The sequence below is a fragment of the Notothenia coriiceps genome, unplaced genomic scaffold (genome assembly GCF_000735185.1).
Source record: "Notothenia coriiceps isolate Sejong01 unplaced genomic scaffold, NC01 NC01_scaffold00000339, whole genome shotgun sequence".
NCBI lineage: Eukaryota > Metazoa > Chordata > Actinopteri > Perciformes > Nototheniidae > Notothenia > Notothenia coriiceps.
Genome location: NW_011333040.1, coordinates 1,086,288 through 1,102,356, shown reverse-complemented (window position 1 = coordinate 1,102,356; position 16,069 = coordinate 1,086,288). Strand labels below are relative to the sequence as shown.

General features: G+C 40.3%; 2 protein-coding genes across 2 annotated transcripts in view; both read left to right on the top strand.

Moving 5' to 3' along the window:
* ilf3b (interleukin enhancer binding factor 3b) overlaps window positions 1-5,430 on the top strand; it is a 22,832-nt gene extending 17,402 nt beyond the window's left edge. The window contains exons 12-13 of the mRNA XM_010776294.1: window positions 3,166-3,582; window positions 4,680-5,430. Of these exons, the coding sequence (XP_010774596.1) occupies window positions 3,166-3,582; window positions 4,680-4,828 (566 nt within the window). The 3' untranslated portion in view covers window positions 4,829-5,430. The remainder of the gene's footprint in view (window positions 1-3,165; window positions 3,583-4,679) is intronic.
* Window positions 5,431-6,730: 1,300 nt separating this feature from the next.
* Window positions 6,731-13,439, top strand: farsa (phenylalanyl-tRNA synthetase subunit alpha). The gene is made up of 6 exons (XM_010767263.1): window positions 6,731-6,919; window positions 8,456-8,593; window positions 10,547-10,645; window positions 10,744-10,862; window positions 11,810-11,902; window positions 13,275-13,439. The coding sequence occupies exons 1-6, from the start codon at window positions 6,773-6,775 to the stop codon at window positions 13,405-13,407; spliced, it is 729 nt and encodes a 242-aa protein (XP_010765565.1). The 5' UTR covers window positions 6,731-6,772; the 3' UTR covers window positions 13,408-13,439.
* The last annotated feature ends 2,630 nt before the right edge of the window (window positions 13,440-16,069 follow it).

Below are 16,069 nucleotides of genomic sequence, written 5' to 3'. Positions count from 1 at the left end.
GGCCTCAGAGTCTTCTTCCAACACGTTTTCTTGTTAATGAATGACTAGAATTATTCTAGAACATTCTTTAACCGAAAACAAGACATTATTTTAGAATAAGGACACACATACAGTCTTCTATTTTGTAAACCATCGAACAAACGAGTAACGTTAATTTTTGTCTTCTGTATCTAAAATCCCAGAAAGACTGCTTGTAAATCGCTTTGACAATTATTCAGTTTGCATCATGGGAAGTAGCCGGCATATTCGCGACTATGCGCCAGAAAAATCTTGCCTTTTCGAGCTACAGACGAGTAATGAGAAGGCCGCTCTTAGGCTCAAGTACAGACTGAAAAACTGACACGCTTGACTGTTAATTTAAACTGCCTCTTATGTCAACAAATTTAACATAAGACGTATCCTAGGTATAGTTGAAAGAATACATATTAAGTTTAAATCAAATATATTAGGTTGCACATTAATATATTTGCTTTCAACTAACCTAAACAGTTATGTGAAATCTGTCACTTATGAATCACATTTAATTAAAGTCAACTTTAAGATTTTTTTCAGTGCACAGGAGCACTCAGCAAGACTCATGGGAAATGAAGGGCCGCTGTGATTCTGTGTTTGTGTTTGTTCGTCTCCGACTTTCCAGAGAGAAAAACTTTTATCATCACACAAGACGAAAAAGACAAGAGAGACTTGAACAGAGAATATTAACTTCTATTATAAAGTTAGAACCATATAAACATAAACTATATATGCTTTATATAGTATATATTTATGACAGGTACTTTATATTTTTCACACTCATGTGTTTCAGGCTTGAGATATGTCATTTTCCTTCAGCGTGGTGTGAGGGTCAGTATGAATGTTATTGTGTGTTTTGCTGAAAGGGAGCTGCAGCAAAACCTTCACGAACATTATAGCGGTGCTGACAAATCCATTCACAATAAACACGGACAGGGATCTAGGATTTAGTTTCAACAGGTGTTTCATCAAGTAGACAAGAACATGACAATTATGTCTTCATGTATGTGTGTAAATCATGGAGCTGGGGACGTTAGCATAGCTTCAGCATAACGCTGAAGCACGAGGGAAACAGCTAGCGCTGCTCTGTCAAAAGATAAAAATAATCATCTACCACCTAAAGCTACATGAACGATGTTATATGTAGGTTATCTGTACACAAAACAGAAACATTAACAGGTCTTAATTCAAGTTGGATAAGAAACGGTGGTAGTTCGCAGTGCTATCTGTTCAATATGGAGCTGGATGTTAGGCCTAGCCTTAGCATGAATTCTTAAACAGAGGGAAAAAGCTGCCTTGTCAAAAGGTTACAACAACATAACCGCTTGTCACTATAGTTAGAAGGACACATGTTATTTTTCATGCTGTCACAAACAGAAATGTAGAAGCACAGCCAGGGTCAATAAAGCTATAATATCAGTTTTTCTTAATCGTAACAATATTGAGTCCATGTTATTCTAATTTTATAATGGTTGGGCCAAGTAAATGCTTCCTTAAAAACTATTAATTTATTTCTTCCCAATTTGTTGTGAGTAACCCCTTGTATCTTTTAGTTTTCAGCAGCTTTCCTGCAAAGATTGGATGTTTTTATTCTACCTGAAACCTGCTCTGCCTCATCTCCCTCCTAATAGTTAACAGATAATACCAGTTCTTTGTTGGTTGGGGCACCGCCAGTACACGATGGCGATCTCGAATCATCCAGAAACTACGCTCAGTACCTCCACCTGACCATTCCGCCATAAAGGTGACTAACGTCGTATTTAAACGGTCACGGTATTCATGCAAATATCCATTGTTCGATGTCTCTTCTACATCAAATGGTTTTCTTTCAAGTGTCTCTTCTACATCAACATGTGTCCCTCTGTGAAGAGTCTCTGAAAGTTTTCAGGAAGCAAAGATTCTCTCCCCTTTTTTGTCGCTGGATTCCATTTTCTATAAAAAACCTGTCTGAAAAACTGAGCTGATCAGATCTTTGCCACTTTATGATCGTCATAACGATTTTTTTGCTTGTGTAACCATTAGGCCAATCAGAACCAATGGGTAACCCCCGTCCCCTCCACCTTACTCACGGTCTGAATCTTCCCTCCTAGACAGCCATTTGTGTTCTTTTTAACCCCAGAATCCTCTCAGAGCGGTTGGGGGGAGGCTCCTTGAGGTTGTTCATCTAAGAGTGAACGAGACAGAGAGATCAGCGCCTTGGGGGAAGACAGGGCCTGAAAACAGACGGGGATGCTGATGTTTGATGTTTCAGCCAATCAGAGACAGGGCTCGTATATATCTGAGACCTTTTTATTCTTTGTTTATGTTAGTGTGATGATGAAAACGGAGTTGATGAATATGTGGGATCCTTGTAAGTCTGAAAGGTGAGTGTTGGCTGTTCTGGTTTCACAGTTACAAACAAAGACACAGGTTGCGCGCAGTTACACCTGGTGAGAGCGAATTGGGTGTGTGTGTGTGTGTGTGTGGTGTGTGTGTGGTGTGTGTGTGTGTGTGTGTGTGCCTTGGTTGCTGATTGGCTAATGGTTACACAAGCCAACACATCGTTATGACATCATAAAGTGGCCAAAATCTGATCAGCTCATTTTCAGACAGGTTTTTATAGAAATGGATCAGGACAAAAAGAGAGAATCTTTGTTCCTGAAACTTTCAGAGTCTCTTTCCACAGAGGGGACACATGTTGATGTAGAAGAGACATGAAGAAGAGGGGACACATGTTGATGTAGAAGAGACATGAAGAAGAGGGGACACATGTTGATGTAGAAGAGACATGAAGAAGAGGGGACACATGTTGATGTAGAAGAGACATGAAGGAAGAGGGACACATGTTGATGTAGAAGAGACATGAAGAAGAGGGGACACATGTTGATGTAGAAGAGACATGAAGAAGAGGGGACACATGTTGATGTAGAAGAGACATGAAGAAGAGGGGACACATGTTGATGTAGAAGAGACATGAAGAAGAGGGGACACATGTTGATGTAGAAGAGACATGAAGAAGAGGGGACACATGTTGATGTAGAAGAGACATGAAGAAGAGGGGACACATGTTGATGTAGAAGAGACATGAAGAAGAGGGGACACATGTTGATGTAGAAGAGACATGAAAAGAGGATTTTGCATAATAGGTGACCTTTTTGCCATGTTGTTTCCCAGATTACTACAACAACAACAACAACAACGGTGGCACTAATGGAGGAGATACATCGGACAGCCCCTCCTCCGGGGGTCCTCAGGGAAGCAGCCCCCCCGCTCAGAGCTCCTACGGTTCATACTACCAGAACGATGGAGCTTACACTGCCTCGCCTGCCACCAAAGCCCCCAAAAAGAAGCCCCCCATGCACAAGGCAGGGAAAGCGGCGTTCTCAGGTCCTCCGGGGGCCAACAGTGAGGTTTACCAGCAGGCCAGCAGCCCCCCAGGACAGGGAGCCTATAACCAGTACAGCCAGGGCTATGGGCAGGGGAAGAAGAGCTTCAACCAGAGCCAGGGGGGGGCGGGCGGGTACTCGTACAGCACGGCGTATCCCAGCCAGGTGACGGGGGGGGCCGGCAGTCAAGACTACATCTATGAAGGTGAGTAAGGGGGATGTGTTTCCTTGACAAAAAGCACAATTTCCATGCTTTTACTTGTGAAATGTGTCACTTATTTTTGAATTTTATTTATGAATTTTATTTATTATAATTTTCTTTTAAAAAGATCCCAAACAAAAATCACAAGTAATAACAAAAAAAACATTGTTGGGAAAATGTCCTCTTCCAATATGAGTAACATGACAAAGGTATCCCAACTGTAGCTGTGAACATGACAGGATGTGTGATTACCTAGAAGAGCATCAGGACTGTTTGAGGCATATGATAGCTATGTGATTAACATGATGATTCAGCCTCTTTGGAGATAGACATATGACATATCATTTCTGACTTGGAGCTAATCTGAAGTAAACATTGAATACTGCTTTCTATTCCTCCATCTTGTGACTGAGAGCATTTTGAGATTTTGAGAAAAATTCAGAATTTTGAGATTGAGGAGAATTCAGAATTTTGAGGAGAATTTTTGAGATTTTGAGGAGATTCAGAATTTTGAGGAGAATTCAGAATTTTGAGATGAATTCATAATTTTGAGAAATAGTCAGAATTTTGAGGAAAAATTCATAATTTTGAGAAATTCATAATTTTGAGATTTTGAGAGAGATTTTGAGATTTTGAGGAGAATTCAGAATTTTGAGGAGAATTCAGAATTTTTGAGAGTCAGAATTCAGAATTTTGAGAAAAAGTCAGAATTTTGAGAGATGGTCAGAATTTTGAGAAAGTCAGAATTTTGAGAAAAGTTAGAATTTTGAGAAAAAGTCAGAATTTTGAGAAATTCAGAATTTGGAAAAAAAAAGTCAGAATTTGGAAATTTGGAAAAAAAGTCAGAATTTGGAAATTTGGAAAAAAAGTCAGAATTCTTTGATTACCTACAAGAGCCGGTATTCCTCCATCTTGTGACTGTGTAACTCCCTCTCTTGGATATCAGCATGTGAAGGACACTGCTCAGGAACTAGTTGATGCTCTGTGTGTGATGACTTCTTCCATTCTGGAGAGGATCACAGATACATGGATCCCGAGATTGAAGCTCAAGCCGGTGACCAGTGATATCTTTCTAACATCATCTCACACTCTCCTTGCAGATTTCAACAGCTCGTCCAGTTACAACTCACAGAGTGGAGGGGGAGGCGCCAACAACAACACCCAGGGCTTCGGCACCAACCACTCCCAGTACAACAACCCAGTGGGCTACGGCCGGGGCGACAGCAGCATGAACTACCAGTACAGATAAACTGTGTCCCCCCCCCCCCTCTGAGAAGCATCAGGTTCTCCAAAGAACGTCTTCGACTGCTTTACTCTGCCTTCTCCGTGTCTGCTTCTAACGTGCTTTTGGGTTTAAATGTAGGACATGTGGGCACAAGCTGAGGTGCGTGGACCGTGGAAGAGTCGGAGTTTCTGTTTCTGTGGTCTGGTCAGTGTTGTGTTTTTAGGTTATTCTCTTATTTTATTTTTTCAAAAGTCATACTGCCACTCATCAGTGAATAAGAAGGTTGATACGACAAAGTACTCTGACTCGTTTTCCTTTCTGAAGATTTGTGTGGCTTTTTATTTCCCCTCATGTGAAACTATCTTGCAGTTTTTAAAACTACAAAGGTTGTTGTATTTTTTTGTAACTATTCAATAGCATTGCTTGTAATTTCGGCTTATTTTGTAATTTACCTAACGTGATGTAGTTATTTTATTGAATGGTTTTGAGGTTACTGGAAGATACCCGTACGTTCTGATGTTCAGTCCACGTTTCTGCTCAATGTGGCTTTTTCATTGGGTGAGATTTGGTCCTGTTAATGTATAACAAAGTGTGTTTGTATTAATAAATGATTTTTATTTTGAAAATGTGTCTTTATTAGGGTTTTTACTGAGATTCAAGCATCTCTACTGTCAGGGAATAATTCTGTATACATGTTTACCTTTTACCCTCTGACGCAGCTGACCAGCCTTGAGCAGCCATTATCTCCCATAAGGAGGGGCTAACCTAGCAAGTTGTTGTTGTCACCAGTTTGTGACCGGGCAACTCTCGGTGAGAGATAGTTGTTGTTGTTGTTGTTGTTGTGGGACACCTGGAACACCTCCTTCTCGGGGTGTAGATGAACCCGAGCCATAAGCGACAACAAATGTGATTCAGTGTCCTCAGCTGTTTAGTCCATCTATTGAAGAATGTAGATTATTACACTCTGAACTAGTTAAACCCTGGAGCTACAGGAGGGCTCTTCAGAATTGATTGTGGCATCTCAAATGAACCTTCAGTGTTTGCCATCAAAGCTCCAGCTCCTCCTCGTGTCTCTTGAGTCCTGACTCCAATTGCTTCAGAAGTCTCCCCCACATCTACAATTGATAATACATGACTCTATTTCACTATTATAAAAAAAAGGTCACTTTTTCGAGCGATTTTTCAAAACGATGCCATCCAAAAATATTATTTAATCTTATTTATGACCATATTTAGATTTTAAAAGCATGGCTATGGCATTATTCATTTTTAATCTCTATCTCTTCGAAATATATTTTAAAAGAAAAATGTTGACGTTAAATTGTCTTCATTTTTTTGCAAGGCAATACAAATAAAAAATGACAGTTCATTATAGTAAAGTGTAAATAACAATGTGCAATAAGATATACACATATTTAGATTAACTTTAAAAGTAATAATGTCCACATTGTACTAGAATATATACCAACACATTTGTAAAACTATATTTACAATATATACAGTAGTGCATCAGATTAAGCCCATATTATTGCTCGCTATTAAATACTGTAATAATAATACAAATTATGATTTTTTTTCAGTTTGATTATTTTACAGGAAAGGGATTTACTATTTACTATAAGGATTCAAAATGTGTTGCCAATGGAAACTAAATATACAAAAATAAACAACTAAATTTATCGTTTTCTAAAATACAAAAAAGTATGTTTCAAAAAACAAGATTAAAAGGTTTCTTTATAAATTAACTACAGTTATTACGGTAATGGTTTGGTTATTTTTTATTTATTTTTTAAATGGTGCTTTTGGTTGTACACGATGTGTATTAATCTCAATAAAAGTGTGATGACAAAAAAAAAGTTATTACGGTAATCGTTTCCCACTTTCTCCACGTGGCTCTACTCTAATGCTTTCGGCCTTTGGAGACTCAACGTCACTTCCGGTCTCTTTGCGTCCTCGCAGGTTTCCAACATGTCGGACGCCGGTGTGTTGGAGACTCTACTCCGGAGGATCGAGGCGGCGGACGGAGGTGTGGACAGCCTGGAAACAGCCTCTATTCTCGGGGTGGATCACCAGGTCCTCATCGGAGCCGTGAAGAGTCTGCTGGCCCTCGAAGACGTGAGTTTCCCGGGAGGAGAGGGACACGAAGTCGGTCTGCAACATGATGCAATGTTACTGTCAGAGCTGATGGACTAACGTGGTGTTGCATTCAGTCAAATACAACCAGCAAAGGGTAGAAATACGAGTGAATAGAATAGTTTATTGTCATTACACAGGTACAATGAGATGAGTAGAGCTACTCCTTTTGTTTAAGGTGCCATGGTGGTGTTAGGATTTAAGTACAATGTGGAGGTACTTTTACTTTACTTGAGTAATTTACTTTGTACTTTACTCCGCTACAATTCAGAGGTAAATGGTGTACTTCTACTCCACTACATGTATTTAATACCTTTAGTTACTTTACAGATCTGGATGAATGATTTGAAATATAATCAAGTGTTAAATCAGACTTTAGTTCCACCTGGAGTAAATCCACAAGCTACCCTGCAGTATACAAAGTCATTCAAACTAGCTGCACCTTTACCAGCTTTGAGAACACTTTCATGATCAATCATTATAAAACATATCATATATATTATTCTGAAATGGACCAATCTGCACAATGACTACTTTTACTGTCGCTACTTTCACTATATTTTGATGATAATACTTTTCTACTTTTACTTGAGGAACATTTTGAATGCAGGACTTTTACTGTAACAGAGTATTCCTACACTCTGGTACTTCTACTTTTAGTCAAGTACAAGATCTGAGTACTTCTACGACCTCTGGTAAAGTAATACAAGAAATATGAGGGAAACTATTGCATTTAAAGTGTTTCTTAAGTAAAAGTACATACCTTTGGGCACCTTTTTAAGTACCAAAAGTAAAAGTACTCATGCATAATGATCATATTTGGATGTCAATCATACATGTGTACAGCATTTTTAATTTTTAAAAGTGGAGATGACTCTTTTTATTTCCTATTTACATAATATTAGACCTTAATTAATTATTCTCTTTGTATTATTAATATAAACCTACAAAGTGAATAATTACTAATCATCTCAAATAAATGTAGTGGTGTAAAAAGCACAACTTTTACTTACGTAAATAGCATAACGTTGAAATAATTAAGTAAAATACCGGTTCCTCAAAACTACTGAAGTAAAGAAATACTTAAATGTGCAAAGTTAATTTCCTCCATGCAGCAAGCCAGGTGATTATTGGCTGTTGTGTTTGGCTGCACAATTAATCGCAATGTTACTAAAATGCAATATGGACGAGTGCAACATTGCAATAGCACTAGAATAGAAAGCACTCGTTAGGCTAAATACGTCTTATAATATCATTTAAAATAAAGTATTGTTTAGGTGTAGATACAGGCCAACACATCGTGTTCTACAGATCTAACAAACTAAACATTCGGAGCCTGACAATGTTAATATAATATTTTCAATGCAAAAATAATTATGATTAAAAAAAAAAAAAGATCAATCCTTCCAATTGCCTGAATCACAATCACAATATCAGTCAAACATAAATGCATTAGTTCTCTTTTCTACTTCAGTGTTAACCAAATGAGCTGACAGCCATGTTTGTGTCCCTCTCTAGTTGATCTCAGCTGAGCTCCGCTCCTCGAAGCACTGGGAGCTGTCGGGGGAGGGGACGGAGATCGCTGAGCAGGGCAGCCATGAGGCGAGGGTCTTCGGCTCCATCCCTCCGGAGGGTCTGCCCCAGAGCGAGCTCATGGTATATATATAGAAATGTATTTATTTGGCGTGTGGTGCAGTGGGTTGTGCGTTGGTGTTGGGATCAGGGGCGCACAGGTTCAAACCCCACTGCAGTCAGCATGTCGTTGTGTCCCTGAAGACACTTCACCCCAAATTGCTCCTGTGGGGATTGTCCACAGTATTGAGTATGTAAGTCGCTTTGAATAAAAGCGTCTAACAAGTAACATGTAATGTAATGTTAGAATAAACCTCTTGAGATCCACCATCTTGTTTTCAAGGGGGTCCCGACAAAAGCAACGTCTCACAGACAGACATGAAGAAAATAACAGAAAGCAAAGCATGACAAACAAGGACAAAGCACTTACCGTCCGTTAAGTAAAATTCATGAAGTAATGCAAACAATCATTACGATGTGATGGACAGTAGTGTCTAACGGACCGGTTTCATCAACAACAAGAGCAGCTGAAAGTGAGATGATGACGCTGAAACACGAACGCTCTGCTGCCAATGCTTTTTTTGGTAGGTGGACTGCAGGGGGAATAACAGATAAAGTACTTTATTGATCCCAATTTGGGAAATGTTTGTGTTGCAGCAGCATAAAAAGACAAGGCATTGTACATAAGAGAAATTAAAAGACTAGAAATAAACAACTCAAATAGAAATAAATAGCATTATAAGAAATATACAGATGACCTGAAGCAGGGCTGACACGGATGGGGACATTCAGACTGGTTTGGGTTCAGGCGTAGAGGAAAAGGAAATATGGCTCCTTTTCCTAAGTCTTAGTCACCTCTATGTATATTATAACACGTATACTTCAGGATACCACTCTACTGTTTGTTAATGCTCTTTCAAACCTCGCTCCTAAGAAAGGGTTCTTTACATTCCACCTCAAAAGGAAATAATTGAATATCTACATTCAATATAACGATAAGTCAGTCCACTAATCGATTAATATTCAACATTTACATAATTAAATAACTTGTTGTTTAGATTGTAGTTTCTGTCTTTCCTAATGTTAGGATACCTTTTTGTCGTAAACTTAAAATCGTACGTCTCTATCAGACATCAGTACAAGAACGTAAGCGAAGCTGTGGAAGGCAACAAAACTTAAATTAGCTCCTTAAATACTCTTTAAAACCCCCAAAATCCATATTAGGCCCGTTCACACCGGAGTACTTTTACCCGTACTTTTCCCGTTTAGTTCCGATAGTGCCTGGAATTTTGCGTTCACACCAAAAAGAGAACTTAGTTCAGATAACTTTTACCCCCATGTTTAGTGCCTGCTAGAGAGGTGGGACTATCCTGGGGTGAAAAAAGTACCAATTTCGATTGGCTGGGCGAATTGCAAACCACGCCCCGTAAAACTCTGAAAAGTTTTGTGAAGCCGCCATTGTATTTGCTGGCATTAGCATTAGCATTAGCCCCGTGCACCAACGAAGAGACAATAAGTTATGGCAACACAATAAATAACATGGGAGATGAGGAGGTGTCGGCGTTCTGGCGATTTACTCGGAAGGCTTCAGTAGAAGCTGCTGGGAGTCCCAGCAGCTTCTACTGAAGCCAGTCCCCAACTCCGGGGACTTCCGGCTGGGGACTTCGGGTGACAGTATACGCCGTGAAGTTGTTTCTGGCCTGCCAGTAAACCCAAAGCAGAAGAAGAAGTGACGTCAGCGGCTCCTTTGCGTAATCTTCCCTCAGGAACTTATTCCGGTGTGAACGCGATCTGTACTTAGTTCCATAGTGCTGGTACTAATTGCGGCAAAGTATTTGGTGTGAAAGCGGCTATTGGCCCCTTAAGAAGCCGGGCCAATAATATTAGCTTTGTGGTGAAAAGCTCTTGCATGTAATCTGCTTATAGAAACATTTACAGGCATAAAAACTAATTTCTTGACATATCATTTTACTTATAAAAACACTGCATATTGTTTGTTTTATATGATCAGTAACACTTCTGTTTGTCCCCGTGCAGAAACTGTCCTTTGGGAAGATCGGCTTCAGCAAGGCCATGTCCAACAAGTGGATCAAAGTGGACAAGACTCACGAGGGCGGCCCGAGGATATTCAGGAGTGTAAGTTTTATATCACGTCTTTAATTATTATTATGCCCTTTGTGTGGTCGGTAGTCCCCATTCTGAACTAAGACGTGTATGTGTGTGTATGTGTGCAGGTGGAGAATATCGAGGACCAGGTGAGAGACAAACTGCTTCTGGTTCAGAAAGGAAACACCTCTCAGCTGGAGGAGAAGGAGAAGAACGAGCTGAAGAAGAGGAAGCTGCTCTCTGAAGTGTAAGTCCAGGGTCAGTTTAGCGTAGGAACCTTCCTAACGGAGTGAAATGACCCGGAAGTACCTCAGTGGCAGCCATGATAAGAGCTGTTCGAATTCTCTAGTCCAGAGGATAGGAAAGGAGCTTTGAAACTTCCTTTATAACCTGCTTTAGCTTAGGAAACACTGGAAATACTGAAATGAATATCCTAAATCATAAATACGTCGGATAGTGTAAGTGCAGTCGATTCTCAAAGCACCGCAGTCTCTTTTCCTAAGTCCTTTTGATTTCTCCTATCCACTATCCCTTAACCCCGTGACGTTTCACACAGAGGTCAAGGGATAGACGATAGGAAAAGACGATAGGAGATGATTTTTGAACTATTCGACTGCAACCCACCTCTCAACTCAGACAGCTGGGGACTGTGTGATTGTCCTGTCTACCACCAGGGGGCAGTAGAGGGTTTGTTGTGGCTGCTCTCCACATCTCAGCATGAGCCTTGGATCATATTTGAAACTGCAATTAAACAAACAACAACGAGGTGGTGGGAACAGAAGTGATTGTAATTGTTGTTGCCAACATTTGTTCTGTAACTCCTGTTATGTTGTACATACAAGTGTATCTGAAAGTATTTAGTAGCAGAAACAAGCACAAACCATTGATGTTGACAAAACGCCATTGTTTCACTGAAATAGCGTTAAAATCACAAATGCCCTTTAAGAGTCTATTTTTAAAGAAAATCTATTCGAGCTGTTCTTAATTTCCTCGTTTTAAGGTGTCATACATACAAGTGTATCTTACAGTACCTTTGTGAGATCTCTAAGCACAAATCAGCCTCCTTATCAACATTTCATTGTTTCACCAAAACAGCCTTAAGCGTTAGTTTGCCAGAAATGATACTGACCAACGCTATACTGCGCTTTGTGAATGGTATTGATGTTTGGATTTCTGTTACGTGTCTGTGTTTAGGACGGTGAAGTCGTACTGGATCAGTAAAGGCAGCTGCTTCAGCACCACCATCACCAAACCGGAGACGGAGCTGACTCCTGAGATGATCGCTAAGTGAGTCCACTTATTTTGACATCATGCTTCTGTCGTTTGTTGATGACATCATGAGGCGTGTCCTGTCTGTCCTCCTCTGTCTGTCGGTGACGGAGGGCGGGACCTCAGACTCAGACGCAGAGAAACATCAGCCCTTAAAAAGGGGACGAGTGCAAAGACTTGGACTCTGTCCTAAAGGCAGGGCAGGACAACATGATGGTGACCCAAAAGGACAGAAAATGATGACATGTTGTAGACATAAGGTTGAGCTGGGCAGGATGTAAATTAGCATTAGATTTAATTGGCATTTTTACGTCTTGAATTGTATACTGATGTTCATTAACGTGCACTGTCCCTAAATAATAAATGATGTTATTACATGGCTTAGTTGAATACTCGATTCTGATTGGTCAATCCAGAACACGTGACGCGTTGTTAATCCAGAACAGACAGACCGCTGTCAAGGATTTATTGACCGTTGTTAAGTACGCTCAGATCTGCAGAAAGAAGTTCGGTCGATTTAACTGTTTACAGTTTGGCCGTTTCAAACTAGGACAAGAAAACAGCGGAGAAGTAACGGGGCAGAAACCCTCCTTTTTACGCAGCGGTCCAGACATAGACATCAAACGGCAAAACATATTCAGTTCCCAGTTCCTTTGGCATTAGGGCAGGGATATCTAGATACTTTCCAAGGGTTGACATAATGAGTTGTGCTACTTTTAAAGCAAGCAACGATGTTTTCAAATCTAATCAAAAAGCTCCGCCTTCCTGCCGTTGCTACGTTAGTTCAAACGGTAACAACGGACTATTTTTCTTAGCGGATGCATGTCAATTTAAATCAATACATACATTTTCTAAATCCATAAAAGCATTTCAATTAATATTGGGAGTCATGTCGTTACTTTGTTGAGAATGTGGCTTGGCGTCAGGCTCCTGATCTGATCAGCCTGTCGGGTGTTCTTTTACCCATGATGACCGCCTCGCTGCACATTATCCCGTACTTATTTATATTCACGGTTGTTGAAAGGATCAGGACGGTTCTGGACGAAATGTTTGAGCTGCTTTTCTGATGATAAATGAATGCAGACAAACGGTTGCTTTGGATTTTTAAGAGTTTTATTGACAGAAGCTAGCCTTACTTTCCTTATATACGTAGTGACATACTCAGGAATGAGAAATAATTCAAATATATTTAATAATAGGCTTAAATGGTTTTCATGCTGAGGCTTGTAAAATGTATTTAGCGCTTTTCTAAGTACTCTATACTTAACAATAAAGAAATGTAATATGAAAGGTAATAATGTTTTGCTAATACAAGCAGGGATGCAATGGTTTTTGAAATAACAAAATTAAAACCTGCCGTCTTTCTTCTTTATTTGTTCCTGTGTTTCAGTGGCAGCTGGAAGGAGAAGAAGTTCAAGCCGTATAACTTCGAGGCCCTCGGCGTGGCCCCTGACTGCGGACACCTGCACCCCCTGATGAAGGTCCGCACGCAGTTCAGACAGATCTTCCTGGAGATGGGGTGAGGGGCCGTCAAAAGCACAGATACAGGGGGTCCGCGGGGTCTTAAAAAGTATTAAAAGTTGATAAATCAATTTAGCGGAAATGAAGGCTATTAAAAAGTATTAAACGGCATTTTCCAAGGTATTACATGTTGTAGCTTGTTTTCAATAAGTATATAAATTGTCCAAAGAGGTTGTATTCTACAGTCTGCCTGAATGTAATCATTGCGTAGGTGTGTAGTGTGATTCTGTGTAGTTTATTTATGGCATCCCGTTGGATTTGACGTCATCTGCTTGATAGCGCGCGCAGGTCCGTTTACGCCGGTTGTTAAACAACATCGTTATGGGGAAATGCAAGTTTGCGTCCAAATGGTTGGAAGATAAGGAGGAAGGACAATCAATACTGTATATGTGACCTGCTCTATCGAAATCAGTCGCATTGACCCGAAGACACATTTTGAGTTGTATACACTGCTGGAAAGAGGAGATTCCTATCTTTCTAATGACATCAGGATTGTTGTTGTTCTCCAAATATTAAGCGAAATATGTCACATTATATAATGACTGTCACCGAGTCATCACTTTGAGAAAAAGGCCTTCAAAGTTTCCTCTTCTCTGGAATCCATCGATCTGATTGGTTATTAGCAAATTATCAAAATACTACGGAGGGAAGATATTTTCGTTTGGATTACGGGTCTGGGAGAAGCTCGCGAGTGTGTGTGTGTGTGTGTGTGTGTGTGTGAGTGTGTGTGTGTGTGTGTGTGTGTGTGTGTGTGTGTGTGTGTGTGTGTGTGTGTGTGTGTGTGTGTGTGTGTGATCTATGACTGTGTGTGTGTGTGTGTGTGTGTGTGTGTGTGTGTGTGTGTGTGTGTGTGTGTGTGTGTGTGTGTGTGTGTGTGTGTGTGTGTGTGTGTACATGTGTATGTGAGCAAACCACCCCTGACAACCGTAACCTCCTCTCTGCCTCCAGTAGCTCAGACATTCTTTTGGGATATGTTTTGTAATTTTAAGGCCTTATTGGAGAAGAACCCTGCTCTAAAACTTGGAAATTGACACTTTTCCACCTTATTGAACCTCGTTTTCTACATTATCTGACAGCGTAAAGTTCAAACATGTTTCTTGTATTTACATCGTTACAACTCAAAGTTATTTCAGCCGTCTGTTTTCTCAAAGTTCGGGGATCTCCAACTGGTTCATGGATGGAAATGAAACTCCAATTCATCGTGAAAAACTGCTAAACCTGTTCCCCATAGGAATGTCAATGAATGGGAAATCTAAGGAAGAGGATTAAGCAGCTACATGAGAATTTCATTTAGATCTGACAAAAGGAATTTTAGGTTTTTAGTTCTGAGTTTAAAGTCAGAATTCAGAGAAAAAAAAGTCAGAAATCTATAAAAATGTTGACTTTTTTTCTCAAATGTCGGACTTTTTCTCAGAGTTCTGACTTTAATCCAAGAACTATGTGGAGCTAATTCTGATGGCTTTAAAAACTGCTTAAGCTATAATCATATGTTATTGGTGATTTTGACTTTGTTACTTTCCATCTGTGCAGTTATTGGATTCATGGTTTCTACCCCCGGCTACAAGGGTCACGGTGTCAGTGAGTAATCCTGCCTTTCTCTGCTATCTTTGATGTGACACACACCATCCACAATAATACAAACATATATCCCTCCATGCCAACATTTCCCGGTTCTGCTCCTCGTGTTTTTCTTTGTCTCCGCGAGAAATGTGGCATTTGAGATGCTGTCATGTTTCCAGCCGAGGCCCACACTCTGTTTATTTATTGGAGCTTATGGCAGCCTCTCTGAATCAACACGTAGGAGGGTGACGGCTGCATGCACTCCAAAAAATCATCTCATTTGATTTCCCTTTCAGAAGCTGCACTGATCATTAGCTGCAGCAAGCGTGCAGAAAAGATCTTCTTTAATCCGCCTGATACTGCGTTCCTCTGCAAACACAATGTGAAATGCAGAGGCGCGAAAAGTATTTTTTTCTCAAGTAAAAGTAGGAATACTGCAGCGTACAAAAGTGACACTCGCTGAATTCAAAATGTTCATTAAAAGTACTTAATATACAGAATGGCGTAGTTAAGAATAACATATTGTACCACTGGATTGTAATTGTTGATGGTTTTTCAGTGTGTGTGTGTGTAGGTGTGTAGGTGTGTGTGTATGTGTGTGTGTGTGTGTGTGTGTATGTGTATGTGTATGTGTGTGTGTAGGTGTGTATGTGTGTGTGTGTGTAGGTGTGTATGTAGGTGTGTAGGTGTGTATGTAGGTGTGTAGGTGTGTATGTATGTATGTATGTATGTATGTATGTGTGTGTGTGTGTGTGTGTGTGTGTGTGTGTGTGTGTGTGTGTGTGTGTGTGTGTGTGTGTGTGTGTGCCAGAGTCCTGATTTTCAAGACCCGCTCCCGCCCGCCACCCGCACATATTGACAATTAGTTCCGCAAACCGACCCGAACCCACATATCAGTGCAAACGTGCAATTATTAACACAGCCAGTTGCGTATTTGTCTCAAAAAGCGTGGGATGTTGGTTCTTTTCTCCATCTAGGATGAAACCAAAAGCCTCCCAGACGTTGGATTTCGCTCTTGAGGAAGTGTTACGGTCCGTCCACACTATAGCTTCAAAAAAAGCTTGGAGCTGGGCGTGTCTGAAGCTTGGGGATTTTATTCGAGCA

Coding starts and splice junctions, on each gene's coding strand:
- farsa (XM_010767263.1), top strand. CDS start 6,773: ATGTCGGACGCCGGTGTGTTGGAGACTCTACTCCGGAGGATCGAGGCG. Junction 6,920..8,455: donor GTCTGCTGGCCCTCGAAGAC/GTGAGTTTCCCG, acceptor GTCCCTCTCTAG/TTGATCTCAGCTGAGCTCCG. Junction 11,903..13,274: donor ACTCCTGAGATGATCGCTAA/GTGAGTCCACTT, acceptor CCTGTGTTTCAG/TGGCAGCTGGAAGGAGAAGA.